The 16,289-nt window shown below is 36.7% G+C and overlaps 1 protein-coding gene across 1 annotated transcript in view; it reads left to right on the forward strand.

Annotated features, from left to right (window-relative positions):
* Positions 1–16,289, forward strand: part of SCFD1 (sec1 family domain containing 1) — a 116,041-nt gene that overhangs the window by 74,075 nt on the left and 25,677 nt on the right. The window contains exons 17-19 of the mRNA XM_015073767.3: positions 47–126; positions 5,086–5,148; positions 11,072–11,147. Of these exons, the coding sequence (XP_014929253.2) occupies positions 47–126; positions 5,086–5,148; positions 11,072–11,147 (219 nt within the window). The remainder of the gene's footprint in view (positions 1–46; positions 127–5,085; positions 5,149–11,071; positions 11,148–16,289) is intronic.

Raw genomic sequence — 16,289 nt, forward strand, 5'->3', positions numbered from 1 at the left:
CTTTCATGAAAGTAAAAATTTTTATATCGTTCTTTGCTTATTTCAGGCTGATTTGGAGCAATACAAAAAAGCATTAACTGATGCAGGATGCAACCTTAATCCCTTACAATATATCAAACAGTGGAAGTAAGTTTTATTTTCTTCTTATATAAAAGAGTACAGTGGAAGTCCCAAGAAGATAAGAGTGTTACTAAGAAAATTGAACAGTGCCTTAGTATTTTTTTTTTTAATTTGGTGACATAAATATTTCCCTATCTGGCCCTCTCTATCCACAGCTTAAAATTACAAAAAATGGTGATGCCTTTCTTTCCTAGAGAAGTTGATGTTTTCTTCGCTGATTAGATACGAGTGACAAAGACTGAAATGTTTTGGGTCAGCCATCTCAAAAACATCAGAAGAAAATTTTAATTTCACTAGTAGAGAAATGCAGATTAACAAAGCACACAGATACAGTAAAGTGCTGTGCTAAGGAAACAGAAAATTAATTGGTGCATTTATATTCTGCTATTAAAAAATATAAATTGTCACCATTTTGCCAGATGGTATAAAAATTTTTTTTTAAAAATCTTTGTGGGGTGCCTAGGTGACTCAGTCGGTTGAGTGCCGACTTTGGCTCAGGTCATCCATCGTCTCACAGTTCATGAGTTCGAGTGCCATGTCGGGCTCTGTGCTTATAGCTCAGAGCCTAGAGCCTGCTTCGGATCCTGTATCTCCCTCTCTCACTGCCCCTCCCCCACTCATGCTGTGTGTCTCTCTCAAAAATAAAATAAAAACATTAAAAAAATTTTTTTTTAAATCTTTGCATACTTGTAAGGTTTCATTCCAAAGAAGTAATTGGAATTGTAAAATCTTAGAAGCAACCAATCTCAATGTTCAACAGTAAGCATTTCCATAAGATAGAATACAATTGAAAATTAAAATTCATGTGGTATAAGACTAACGACACTGGAAAATGTGTATATGATAGTGAAAAAATAGTTTACAACAAGTGATTTCTCTGTGTCTAGAGACTCTTCTAGACTTTGGAAATATAATAGTGACCATGTGGAAGGCTCCTTCAGTCATTGAATTTACATTTGAGTGGAGGGAAAATGATTCAACAAATAAGCAAACAAATGAACAGAATACTGTTAAATGATACTAAGTGGTATAAAGAAAATAACACCGAGTGATAAGATCTTAACTTGGGGGTAAAAGTTAAATTTGTTGAGAAGATCAGGGAATGTGTCTGAGTAGGTGATATTTGAGCCAAAACTTAGATGACAGTTTTTACATTATGATCTCTATTATCCATCCATCTATTTTTGTGTGTATTTGTATATATGAACATAAATCTATATACATACAATTGCATACCTTGACATATATTAAAATGTTAACAGTGGATAACTCCAGGTGGTAGAATTTCTTCCCTTTCATGTGCTTATCTTTATCTTCCAAATTTTTTACAACAAACCTTACTGTCAAAATATTTCTTTTTTTTTTTTTTTAACGTTTATTTATTTTTGAGACAGAGAGAGACAAAGCATGAACAGGGGAGGGTCAGAGAGAGAGGGAGACACAGAATCTGAAACAGGCTCCAGGCTCTGAGCTGTCAGCCCAGAGCCCGACGCGGGGCTCGAACTCACGGACCGTGAGATCATGACCTGAGCCAAAGTCGGACGCTTAACTGACCAAGCCACACAGGTGCCCCTCAAAATATTTCTTAAAATGGGGTGCCTGGGTGGCTCAGTTGATTAAGCATCCAAATAATGATTTCGACTCTGGTCATGATCTCACAGTTTTGAGTTAAAGCCCCATGTTAGGCTCTGTGCTAATAGCATAAAGTCTCTTTGGGGTTCTCTCTCTCTCTCTCTGTGTGTGTGTGTGTGTGTGTCTATCTCTCCCACAGTTAATAAATACACTTAAAAATATTTCTTTTTTTTTTTAATATTTCTTAAAATGATTGTTTTAAGACTATAAGATTGAATATGCTTTCCAAGCTCAACAGTGTGCCAAGTTGTTAACAGTGGTTATCTCTGAGTTTTTGAGTTTGAGTGCTTTTTCAAATTTTTTTTTTATGATTTCATTTATTTTTTTAATTATTTATTATGAGTAAACGAGTGGGAGAGGAGCAGAGAGAGGGGGAGAGAGAAGCCCAAGCAGGCTCCATGCTGTCAGCACACAGAGCCTGATGCAGGGCTTAATCCCACGAACAGTGAGATTATGACCTGAGCTGAAATCAGGAGTCAGGCACTTAACCAACTGAGCCACTGAGGCACCCCTAATATTTTATTTTTAAGTAATCTTCTACACCCAACATGAAGTTCAAACTTACAACCCAGAAATCAAGAGCCATGCACACCGACAGAGCTAGTCAGGAGCCTCATCTTTTTTTTTTTTTTTTTTTTTAAATCATCTCTACCCTCAACATGGGTCTCGAACTCATGACTCCAAAGTCAAGAGTTATATGCTCTACTGACTGAGCCAGCCAGGTGCCCCTGCTTTTTCAAATTTCTTTTTATTTCACTATGTTCTTGTAATAAGAAGAAAATATACAATAGACCTCTGTTTAAAAAGAGAAACTGAAAACTGCTTATTCCAATTTTTATAATATATACCTTTACACATTGGCTTTGTGGCATATGTCATTGTTCTTTACATTATGATTTGTGGAGAACTCCTTAATCAAACATTTATTGTTGGAAGAGGAAAGCCAGTCTTGGACATCATTTTATATGGTTATAAAATACGTAATTCCTAGCATTTTTCTTTATAATTATAAAGAGTAATACAAGTTTTTTGAAGAAAATTGTATAAAACTCTGTTAGAAAGGAAGTAAAAATTTACTTGTAATATCATCATCCAAAGTCTACAGCTAAACACTGTATATCTTTTTATATGTACATTACATGTATTTTTTAAAATTTGGAAATTATTAGTATAGATACAGTTTTGTATTCTAGTTTTCCATTAACTCATTTTAGCAGTCCATTTTCTTAAATAATTACAGTGTTTCTTGGAGCACCTGGGTGGCTCATTCGGTTGAATGTCCAGCTTTGGCTCAGGTCATGATCTTATGGCTGGTGAGCTCGAGCCACAGGCCAGGCTTTGCACTGGTGGAGCCTGCTTGGGATTCTCTGTCTTCCTTTGTCTCTGCTCCAACCCCACTTTCCCACCCTCCCTCCCCGCCCCTCAAAAAGAAACATTTTTAAAAAGTTTTTTTTAATAGTGTTTCTTAAATTTTCTTCAGTGGTACTATTTAGTGTGTGAATATTGTTTAGCCATAAAAATGTGCCATGATTTATTGAATCCTTCCATATTGTTTAGATATAGTTCATTCTAGTGAAAAATAAGTATTTGTTGAAGGCAGAAATTCTAGTCTACTTCTGAAAACACTTGATTCACATCCTCCTTCCTGAACAAGGTTGTGATTTTTGTGTTTGGGATTTCTCTAATGGTGTTTTCAGTGAGTTCTGTCCCAGTTGAAGTAGAGTGTTTTTAACATTTCAGTTATCACACCTTAGTGATTTCCATTCCGTTTTTTACTCTCATATGATTTTCTCGTATTTATGTAAACTTTTTTTTCTTTTACAAAAACAATTGAAATAGTTAGGAATCATTATAGAAGAGTATTGAGTCACATAAAAGTGTGTATGGTATGCTATTAAAATGTTACAGAACAGTTTTACAGTATATTAATTTTGTTTTTAAAGTATATATGTTATATATATGTGTGTCCAGGGATTAGAGGAATATACACAAAAATCAGGATTGTGAGCCTCAAAGTGTTAGGGTTCTTTTGGGAGCATTTTGTGTCCTCAATTCTCTATGGTAAACATACTCCCAGAAGGAAAATATTTTTAAAAGCACATCTAAGTGCCATCTTTTTGCCAGACTTCAGAAATTGTATAGTTTAGTTAAAGAGAATTCTGGACACTTAGAAAGATTTGAAAAATAAATGACTACATGCAATTAGGTATAAAAGTGTGTGTTGTAGAAAATAACTCTTAAAAGGAAAAATCATTGGGTGGTAGAATAGTTTAATGAAAAAATTGGTTTTGGGGCACCTGGGTGGCTCAGTTGGTTAACCGTCCGACTTCGGCTTAGGTCGTGATCTCACAGTTTGTGGGTTCAAGCCCTGCATCATACTCTGTGCTGACAGCTCAGAGCTTGGAGCCTACTTCGGATTCTGTGTCTCCCTCTGTCTCTCTGCCCCTTCCTGGCTCGTGCTCTCTGTTTCTCTTTCAAAAATAAATAATCATTAAAAAAAATTTTTTTTTTAATAAAAGAAAAAAGTAGCTTTGAGCAGAGTCTTAAAAGGAAATGCATAATTTCTGTTAGAGAAGAAGGCAGTCCATTTATCCCCCTCAAAGGACAGCATGAACAAAGGCATATGTCTGGGAATGAGGGAGTATGGAATGTGGGGACTGATAAAGAGACTAAACTTAGTTCATGATTGTTCTTTCAAGGCAGCAAGTCTGTTTCATGTTAATGACCAGATATAATAAAAGGAAAAAGTCTTGATGTTTGGGAAATGAATGCATTTGTATTTTTTAAAGAATTTGAAGGGCGCCTGGGTGGCTCATTCAGTTGAACATCCAAGTTCAGCTTGGGTCATGATCTTGCAGTTCGTGGGTTTGGGCCCTGCATTGGGCTCTGTGTTGGTAGACCAGAGCCTGCTTGGGATTCTCTCCCTCTCTTCCTCTCTCTCCCTCTCTTCCTCTCTCTCCCTCTCTTCCTCTCTCTCCCTCTCTCTCCCTCTCTTCCTCTCTCTCCCTCTCTCTCCCCCTCTCCCCTCTCCACCCTGCTTGTGCTTTCTCTCAAAATACATAAACTGCAAAACAAAACAAAACAAAATCTCAGTGTTTCAGTACTAATTGTACTGTACTTGGACAACATTTTACATGATTACAAATCATATAGTCAACATTTATATAATTGTTTCAGTGCTCATTATACTGAAACATTGTATTATATTCATTGAAAGATGATTCTCTTTTCAGAAATGTCTGCATAGTAAAAGTCAGTGGAGTTTTTAATACTGTGATGCTGAATGTTTGCTCTGATAATCAGTTTTCCAGTATAGCTTTTTTTATTTCATAGGGCTTTTGCCAAGATGGCCTCAGCTCCTGCCAGCTATGGTAACACTACTACTAAGCCAATGGGGTAAGTATTTTTAATAATTCTGATGGAATAAGTCTGGTACTCCAGACCGTAATTAGACTCTCAAGCCCTAAAAGCACACTGACACTTTGGAGCACCTGAGTGGCTCATTCGGTAAGCACCCAAGTCCTGGTTTCGGCTCAGGTCATGATCTCACAGTTTGGGAGTTTGAACCCTACATCGGGCTCTGCACTGGTAGCATGGAGCATGCTTGGGATTTCTCTCTCCCTCTTTTTCTGCCCTTCCTCAGCTTGCTGTCTCTCTCTCAAAAAATAAACATAAAATAATAATTAAAAACATAATGTTTTTCAAAATAAACATTTTTTAAAATAAAATGTAAGTTAATATATTTTACATGGTATGAGCTATTGGCTTCTTTTGCTTCCTTGTTCTTAAAACATTACATTTTTTTACTTTCAGAAGTTATATGAAGGTTAAAGCTACTTTTATATCACTGTTGATAAGTAATACAGATTTGGAGCTAGGCACTCAAGACTTAGCTTCAAGAGAGATGTAGGCATACTATTAAATGACGGAGGAAATCATTTAATAGTAGGAGGAGGTCTAGGTCTAGGTCTGACTCCTGACTCCACAGAATCCTATAGTGTGCATGATTTTCAAAGTAACTGAACAAGGTAATTCTAACTACTCTTTTTCATACCATACTTGTTTCAAATTCTTTAAGTTTTAGAATAAAAGTGTACAATCCAGAGGAAAACAGTTTTATTCTAGCTTTACCTCAAGCTTCCAGTTTTAATGGAACAGTTTGCAAAAAGCAAAAACACTCAGCTAGGCAAGTGTTTTAAATGCTTGACAGAATGAATCCAGCTAGCCTCACCTTCATACAGTGCTGTGTAAGTTAGCAGTGCCTCGAGTTGCCTGGTACCAGGGAATTGCCTCTGAACTCTTCATTCCAACAAAGATTACTTTCTCTTGTTTGTGTTAAAGCATTTCCACCTTGTCCATCCTTTGATTTCACAGAGGAGTAAAGGCAAGATAGGGAAAAGGAAATTTATTTGGAAATTACTCTCATGTATTTAGTAGACTTTCCAGTTCCATATCTTAAAATCTTAACTGAATATTAAAAGCCTAAAGATTTCTTGTGGATTTCGTAGTTGAGGATTTTAATAAAATTTGTTGTAAGAAAATCTTGATGATTTGAAGGCTATCCCTAGCCTTCTGATATCATAATACAGGAATACCATTCTGTCCCACACAACATCCCTTGATCCCAAATGAGAGATTGACTGAGCCACAAATATATGCCCAATATGGCAGGTCATTTATTGATGTTATTTTTGTTGTTAAATACTCAAACATTTCTTCAGAATTGAGGTAAGATTCACCAGGTATGTTATGCTTCACATTTTTATGTGATAGAGGTTATGTGTTGTGGGGAGATTGTATAAACACAGGACTGGATCTAGCTGCTGTGATGTAGAGAATATAGTAACTTTTTGACTTACTTGTAATACTTACACCCATATATATTTTCAATATGTTGATGTGTTTTGAATTCCTAAAACAAGTTATCCTGATTTACTATCATTAATTTTATTGTTTTAATAGTAAGGCAATCAGGAAAGCAGGGAGTTCTCTCCAAATTATAATTTGCCTAAAACCTATAGACATAGCTCAAAGGTATTGGGGGTTCAGTTCCAGACCACTGCAATAAAGCAAATAATACAATAAAACAACTCAAAATTAATTTTTTGGTTTCCTGTGCATGTTAATTACATTTGTACTGTGCTATAGTCTATTAAGGGTATAATAGCATTTTGTCTTTAAAAAATGTACATATCTTAATTTAAAAATAGTTATTGCTGGGGTGCCTGGGTCACTCAGTCGATTGAGCATCCAGCTCTTGATTTGGGCTCAGGTAATGGTATCACCGTTCATGGGATCAAACCCTGCCTCAGGCTCAATGCTGATAGTGTGGAGCCTGCTTGGGATTCTCTCGTCTTTCTGCCCTCACCCACCCTCTCTCCTCCCCGTGTGCATGCGCCCTCTCCCTAAATAAATAAATAAACATTTTTTTTTTAAATTTTTTTTTTCAACCTTTATTTATTTTTGGGACAGAGACAGAGCATGAACGGGGGAGGGGCAGAGAGACAGGGAGACACAGAATCGGAAACAGGCTCCAGGCTCTGAGCCATCAGCCCAGAGCCCGACGCAGGGCTCGAACTCACGGACCGCAAGATCGTGACCTGGCTGAAGTCGGACGCTTAACTGACTGCGCCACCCAGGCGCCCCAATAAACATTTTTTTAAATGAGGCTTTTTAATAGTTTGTTGCTAAAAAATGATAACCATCGTCTGAACTTTCAGTAATCTTTTTGTTGGTGGAGAGTCTTGCCATGATATTGATGGTTGCTGACTGCTCAGGATGGTGGTTCGTGAAGGTTGGGGTGGCTGCGTCCTGTTAAAATAAGACAATGGTGAGGTTTATTGCATCAGTGGACTGTTCCTCTACAAACGATTTCTCTGTAACCACGCATGCAGCTTGATCACATTTACTTGTAGTAGAACTTCTTTCAAAATTGGAGTCAGTCCCTCAAACCCTGGAACTGTTTTGTCAACAAAATTTATGGAATATTCTAAATCCTTTGTTGTCATTTCAGCAGTCTTCACCGGGAGTAGATTCATTCCCAAGAAACTACTTTCTTTGTCCTTCTACAAGCAACAACTCCTCATTCAGTAAAGTTGTATCGTGAGATTACAGCATTTCAGTCCTATCCTCAGGCTCTTCTAATTCTAGTTCTCTGTATCCACCACATCTGCAGTTACTTCCTCCCTTGAAGTCCTGAACCCCTTAAAGTCACCTATGAGGGTTTTAGTCAACTTATTCCAAACTTTTTTTCATGATGATAGTTTGACCTCTTACCATGAATTGTGAATGTTCTTACTGGCATCTAGAATGGTAAATCCTTTGTAGAAGATTTGCAGTTTGCCCAGATCCATCAGAGCAATCACTATCTGTAGCAGTTACATAGCCTTACAAAATGTATTTCTTTAATCAGAAGGCTTGAAAGTCAGGATTATTCCTTGATCCATGGGCTGCAGAATGGATAAGTTTTTAGCAGGCATGAAAACAACATTAACTTCAGCGTACATCTCCATCAGAGCTCTTGAGTAACCAGGTGTGTTGGCAGTGGGCAGTAATATTTGAAAAGGTGTCTTTTTTTCTGAGCAGTAGGTTTCAACACTGGGCTTAAAATATTCAGTAAATCATGCAAACAGATGTGCTGTCATCCAGGCTTTGTTCTATTTCTAGAACACAGCAAAGGAGATGTAACATAATTCTTAAGGGGTAATTCTTAGGAATTTTCAAAATGGTAAATTAGCATTGGCTTCAATTTAAAGTCCTCAGCTGCAATAGCCCTTAATAAGAGTCCTTGAAGTTTTGAAGCCAATTGAAGCCAAGTCTTGACTTCTTCTAGCTATTTAAGTGCTGGATGGCATCTTCTTCCAGTAGAAGTTTCTTTGTCTGTATTGAAAAACTGTTTAGTGTAGCCACCTTCATTCATTACCTTAGCTATATCTGGATAACTTGCTGCAACTCCTCCATCAGCTCTTGTGTCACCCTGCACTTACCTTACAGAGATGGCTTCCTTCCTTTTTTTTAATTTTTTTTAAATATGAAATTTATTGTCAGATTGCTTTCCATACAACACCTAGTGCTCCTCCCAACAGGTGCCCTCCTCAGTGCCCATCACCCACCCTCCCTTCCCTCCCCCCCCCCCCCATCAACCCTCAGTTTGTTCTCAGTTTTTAACAGTCTCATGTTTTGGCTCCCTCCCTCTCTAACCTTTTTTTTTTTTTTCCTTCCCCTCCCCCATGGCCTTCTGTTAAGTTTCTCAGTGGCTTCCTTCCTTAAACCTTATGAGCCAACCTCTGCCAGCTTCAAATTTTTCTTTTGTAGCTTCCTCACCTCTCTCAGCCTTCATAGCATTGGAGAGAGTTAGGGCCTTGCTCTGGATTAGGCTTTAGCTGAAGGGAATTTTGTGGCTGGCTTGATCTGTCCATAGTACTCTAACTTTTTCCTTATCAGCATTAAGTCTGTTTCACTTTCTTATTTGTGAGCTCACTAGAGTAGCACTTTTAATTTCCTTCAAGAACTTTTTCTTTGCATTCACAACTTGGCTAACTGGCACAAGAGGCTTAGCTTTCAGCCTGCCTCAGCTTTTGACATGCCTTCTTCCTCACTAAACTTAATTATTTCTAACTTTTGATTTAAAGTGAGAGACATGTGCTCTTTTTCATGCGCCTCAGAGGTGGTAGGTAGACTGCTTTAGGATGAAGTTGAACATCTCTTTCTCAGCTACTGGCTTCCAGAAACTCATTGACGTGGACAGCAGACAGAATTTTTACCTTTTATGGAGGCATATGGCCACAGAAATTGCTGCTGATGCTCTGGGTGAAGAAGGATTATGTAGTCTGAATCACTGGTGGCAATGACAAACAAGGATTCCCAGTGAAGCAGAGTGTTTTGACCCATGGCTGTGTCTGCCTTCTGAGTAAGGGTCATTTCCACTACAGACCAAGGAGGGCTGGGGAAAGAAAATGCAAATCTGTTCAAGGTTGCATTATGGGTGTCAGTCTTAGTGTTCTCAACTTGTTCTCATTGTGAAAAAAAAAAAGGAGGGGAAGGATATTCCTGGACTCATTGATAATACTGTGCCTCATCACCTGGGACCCAAAAGAGCTAGCAGAATCCACAGACTTCTCAGTCTCTCTAAAGAAGATGATATCCACAAGTATGCTGTGAGAAAGTCCCTAAACAGAGAAGGTAAGAAACCAGGAACCAAAGCGCTCAGTATTCAGCAATCTTGTTATTCCACATGTCCTCCAACACAGATGTCGGCATATTGCTCTGAAGAAACAGCATACTAAGAAAAAAGAAGGAAGAGGCTGCAGAAAATGCTCAACTTTTGGCCAAGAGAATAAAGGAGGCCAAAAAAACTGCCAGGAACAGATTGCCAAGAGACAGAAGCTGTCCTCTCTGAGAACCTCCATCTCTTAGTCTGAGTCCAGTCAAAAGGAGATTTTCTAAGAATAACAAAGAAAATCAGACATCAAAAAATAAATAAATAAAAGTGAGAGACATGTAACTCTTCCTTTCGCCTGAACACATACAGGCCATTATAGGGCTATTAATTGGCCTAATTTCAATATTGTTGTATCCTAGGGAATAGGGAGGCACCAGGAGAGGGTGAGAGAGTGAGAAACAGGCAGTTGATGGAGCATTCAAAACACACCACTATATTTATCAGTTAAGTTTGCTAGCTTACATGAGCAAGGATTGTGGCACCCTGAAATAATTACAATAGGAACAGCAAGGATCACTGATCATAGGTCACCAAAGCCAATACACTAATAATGAAAAGGTTGAATACCGTGACACAGGGACATGAAGTAAGCAAATGCTAATGGAAAAATGTTTAATTTGAGGGGCACCTGGGTGGGTCAGTTGGTCCAACTTTTGATTTTGGCTCAGGTCATGATCTCACAGTTCATAAGACGGAGCCCTGTGTTGTGTTCTGTACTAACAGTACAGAGCCTGCTTGGGATTCTCGCTCTCCATCTCTCCATCCTTCTACACCTGCCCCCCACTCATGTTCATTCTCTCTCTCTCTCTCAAAATAAATAAACTTTAAAAAATAAAATAAGATGCTTAATTTGAGGGCAGCTTTTATTTTTACATTTTATTAATAATAATTGATAGACAATTTTATCACTGTTTTATTGTTAGATAAAATTGCAGCCAGGATATCTGGAAGCAAAAATTCTCGGGTCACTGTTTAGTGAGAATAAAAGTGGTAGGTACAGTGAGCCTCAGCAGGTCATGTGTAATAGGCAAATGATTTATCTGTAACAAATTGGAAAGATAAGTTTTACTTAGGGTAATCCTCTTCTTTTGTCCCTAGTCTCTTATCACGAGTCATGAATACTGGGTCACAGTTTGTGATGGAAGGAGTGAAGAACCTGGTATTGAAACAGCAAGTGAGTATACTTGTTAGAAAACATTCTGGTAATTTTTGAACATAAATGTTGACAGGTTGATTGCTTAGCTAGAATACCTTCTAGATATATTCAAGTTATAAATATTTGGAATAAAGTAAAATCAAGGGGCCTCTTTCTGGCATATTTAAAAATACGATATTTTCACACGTGTAGTTCAGGGCTCTGTCATTTTAGGCTTTTTTTTTTTTTTAATTCATTTGGACTTTATTGACACTTTGATTTTCCTTTAACTACTGTCAGGTTTGTAAAAGTACATTGATTGGAAAAATGAACTTACCCTACTTAGAATAATAAACTGTTACCTAATGCATATAAGTTTTAACATATATTAAGAGAATAAGCAAATGAACTTAAAGGTCTAAAGGTCTGTGTAAGTTAGAATAAAATATTTTAAGTTGAATGTATGTTTTGGGGTAATGAAACTACCCCAAAAGTAGTATAGCCTGATTTTACACTTCATTTTGGAATAATAGTTTTGTACAGAAAACATTTTTTAGTGACTTTTGTTTTTCTTTTTTTCTGCTAATCTAATATATAAGTATTCTGCTTCAGAAAGTCATCATTAATTTTGTTTGTTTTCAAATAGGATTTGTTTTTTACTTTACAGTACGGAAATTTTCAAATAAACATTAGTATAGGAATCTTCCCTGAACTCTTCACCAAGCTTCAGTACGCAACATCCTGTCATTCTTGTTTCATTATTCCTATTATATTTTTTCTTTTACTTATTTTTACTGAGGTAGTTGAAGGAAAGGCTAAAACATAATATTTCACACATAAATATTTCAATTTATAATGAGAAAGATTTTAAAGCCCAAATTTTTAAGAGAGTTTGATTATCAGTTATTCAGATGTGAATAGTCAGTGTTTACTTGTTTTCAGAAAAAGGTTGATCTTTTCTTTCTCTGGGCTTTCTTCATACTTTCATCTTCCTTACAGTATTTACATGGAATATTTTGTATTGATGTTATTTTTTACTCTGCCCCCCCCCCCCCGTTTCATTGAGATATAATTGACATAGAATGTTTTACTTCTTGATAAGGATCTTGATAAGATCCTTGAGAGCAAGGAATTTTTTTTACCAATCTTTGAATTTTCCATAGCACTATATATATAGTAAGTATTCATTCAGTTCTTTATTTGAGTGATGTTTTATTATAAAAACCATGTAGTATAAGTAAAGAACAGTGAAAAAAACTAATATGCTTTATTTAATTAAAGGGCTCTTGACTTTCCAAACTTAAGATACATTCCAGATTGCACTATTTCCTAATTATTTGGGAACACTTTTTAGCTTCATTATCCCTCTTAGGAATTCTTTTCATTCCCTCACAGTCTACCTCTCTCCTGGTAAAGAGCCACTAGTAAGTACTTAATCCACTCTTTTACTGGTTTACATTGCTTCCCTGAGTCTGTTCATCTTTCTTCTGCAGAAGGTGGAAAGGGGCGCCTGGGTGGCTCAGTCAGTTAAGCATCCAGCTTCAGCTCAGTTCATAATCTCACAGTTCGTGGGTTCGGGCTCCACGTCAGGCTCTGTGCTGACATCTCAGAGCCTGGAGCCTGCTTCAGATTCTGTGTCTCCCTCTATCTCCGCCCCTGCTATGCTTATACTCTGTCTCTGTCTCTCAATAATAAATAAAAGTTAAAAAAAAATACAAAATAGGAAGTTGGGCACATTAGACATTAATGTGTTGTACTTTACAGTTTAACCTAGCACTTGTTAAAGAGAAAATTACTCATGACACTTGGGAAAGAACAGGAAGACAGACATTCAGGGGGGGTCACTGTGAAAGGAATTGGGACCACCACAGTAAGGTTTTGTACCTGGGGGGGGGAAGATTGGGCTCAATTCCAAATACATCAAGGGAAAGTGGGAATTTATAGCCAAGGACCAGGGTAGGAATCAGTGGATGTAAAATTACTAAAAGGAAACATCAAGGATGGAAGAGGATTCTGGCTAAACCACCCTAACAGGATTCTTGCTGAAGGCAGGCCAGTGAGATCAGACATCACCTGGGAGATGATAGGATGAGGAACCTGACCAGATAAGAAGGGTAATCAGGTATAGAAAATGAGAGATTCTTGCTAAACTAACTTAGCAGGATGCTTTTTAAAGTGGGCTGTGCAAATATGGACACAGAAGTTCAGAAGTCAAGTCCTCATTGAAAGAGAGCTCAGAGGAGCCTGAGTAAAGTTTTGTCAAGAGAGAATCTCTGTCACACTACCAATAATGATAGTTATTTAGCATTAACTATGGACAAGATGATTTTGTTATGTGAGACAAAAAGGGAACCACCAGTCCTAAGATAATGTCTGCCTTTCGGTAGATAGAGTGGGTGTAGAATTACATATTTTTCTTAATGGGTTACTCTTACAAGGAAATCACAATAGTGGAATAGCTCATAGTATGGAGAAATTACAGACTTTAATTTTTGGAATGTTCTTATTTACTTTCTGAGCTTATTATACACATAAATGTCCACTAGTGATGTTTGTAATAGGTGTCTAAACTGATCTAGTTAAATATTTTATTGTACTAACACAATAAACTAACACAAGTTTGTTTAAAGTTCATAAAGTATAAAAACTATCATCTATAACCTCAAACCCCTTTGCTTTTCTTAACATTGCAAGTAACAAACTGCTTTGAAATAGGCAGTTTCTCACTTACAGAAGTAAATTTTGGAATGATTGGTAGTTATTTCTATTTGTAGGATATTTCTGCCACTACTACTAGAAGAACCATGCATTTTTTTTTTAAAGTGTAAGTTAATGAGACATTTAGGCTCAACATAGAGGAAATAAATGTGATTTTTTTGTTGTGGGAGGATGGTTCATTTTATATTTTGAAGTAAAAAGAAAAGTCATACTAAAAAACATGTAGGGGTGTCTGGGTGGCTCATTTGGTTAAGTGTCCAACTCTTGGTCTAAGCTCAGATCTTGATCTCAAAAGTTGTGAGCCTAAGCCCCACGATGGGCTCCACACTAGGTGTGGAACCTACTTTAAAAAAAAAAAAAAAATGGCACTTGCATGGCTCAGTTGGTTAAGTGCACATTACTCTTGATTTCAGCTCAGGTCATGATCTCACAGTTCATGAGTTCAAGTCCCACGCTGGGCTCTGTGCTGACAGTGCAGAGCTTGCTTGGGATTTTCTCTCTCCCTCTCTCTGCACTTCCCCTGTGCTCTCTCGCTCACTTTCTCTCCCAAAATAAATAAACATTTTGAAAAATAAGAAAAAAACAGTCTAATACAATCGTTTGTTATTATTTCAAAAAAAAAAAAAAGAGTATTCTGATGGATATATACCTAATATTTAAATGTTAATTTTTTTCTGGGTATTTGTCTCTGATTACTTCTATCTGATAAATTCCTATAGTTGAATTATAGAATCAAAAGGGTGAACATTTCTAATTGTTCTTAATAAATAATACCAAGTTGCCCTCCAGAAAAGGTATACCGACTAGCATTGACTTACAGTGCTAGTTTCTCTACATCCTTCCCAGACCTTGGTGCATACATGTATGTGTGTATATGTGTGCAGTCTTTGTCAGTTGAATAATTAAAAAAGAGTCTATTGTTCTAGAAATGTTTAAACTAATAGAAATCCATTTTAAAAGTTACATTGCCCTAATGTTATAAAATTTAGCAGTACTGCAATGGAAGATCTGGGGCAGTTTGGGAACTAAGAGGAAAGAGATGACCAGAGAAGAGACTGCTAGAGATGAATTCTGCCACTTTCATACTTGTAAAGTTTTGAGTACTTTATGACTCTTAAAATCTCTATTATTTTACATTTTTTAATCTGAGTAAATGTTTTAAGTTAGAAATAAAAAGAATACGATGTCTCATGTGCAGTTTTCTATGTTGCCTTTAAGAGCTTTTTATACTTCGTTTCTTGGGCAACATAAGTTTTCTGCATCACAATATCAGCTATCACATAAAACCATTTGAATGATATTCACAGATTTGGAATTTGTGTGAGGATAATTGTACAAGAATGTGATGAATAATATAGCACAAAGTTGCATAATTTAGAAGTTTTCTATTTCACTTTCGATTGTTTGCTAAAATAATCACTCTTTTAAAATGAATTAACAAATAAATCGCAAGCAGTGGAAACCAGTAGGTTAAAAAAAGTTAAAAGGTGTATCATCTAACTCCAGTATGTGGCCCTTAAGTTTGTGATTTGAATGAGAAAACTCAACAATAAATGTTTGAAATAGGGAAATTTTAACATTAACTGGATATTACTGTATTAAGAAATTATTATTTTAGTTGTGCTAGTAGTGTTAGTTTTTTATGAGTTCTTATATTTTGAAAATATATACTGAAATATTGATGACTGAAATGATTTTTTATTGAGGACTTATTTTAAAACAACCTAGGAAAGTGGGGAATAGGTGAGAGTAGACAGGATTTGCCATGAGTTGATCATTGTTGAAACTGAGTGATAGAGGACTGGATGTGTTTTATTGGGTCCATGTGATCTTAATTTTCTTGATTTCATGGCCATTAGCATACTGTGATTATGGAAAAAACACCCCTTTATATTTTATTATTTCCTCATCTGTAAGATGTTGATGTGGATATTGGATTCATCCATAGATCCCTTTCTGGTATAAAATTTTAAAATTTTGGAAATAGATGATCCATCTTATACCCCCTCCCTTTTCCTATCTTTACTTCACTGACAACTTTCCATCCCTATATCGTTGATAATTCCTCATTTCCAATGTGTTTCTGGTATCCACACATTTCATCTTATTAGTTACTTGGCTAACATAGTCTTCAAGATAAGCATTCTTGGGGCACCTGGGTGGCTTAGTCAGTTAAGTGTATGACTCTTGATCTCACCTTAGGTCTTGATCCCAGGGTCATGATTTCAAGCCCTGTGTTGGGCTCGTGTTGGGTGTGAAGCTTACTTGGGGGAAAAAAAAAAGCATTCAAGGAAGTCCACAAACTGGTTTTCATTCACCAGGGTTTTGGTAATCAAGACAGAAGCAATTCTTGTCACAATCTCAATGCTGACTTCAGCATCAGAATATCATCCCAAGCCCAAGGCTGTAAAGGGAAAATTAGAAATAGTCACTATAGACCAGCTGGCAGTATAGAGTACAGTG

The sequence above is a fragment of the Acinonyx jubatus genome, chromosome B3, assembly GCF_027475565.1.
Source record: "Acinonyx jubatus isolate Ajub_Pintada_27869175 chromosome B3, VMU_Ajub_asm_v1.0, whole genome shotgun sequence".
NCBI classification, from domain to species: domain Eukaryota; kingdom Metazoa; phylum Chordata; class Mammalia; order Carnivora; family Felidae; genus Acinonyx; species Acinonyx jubatus.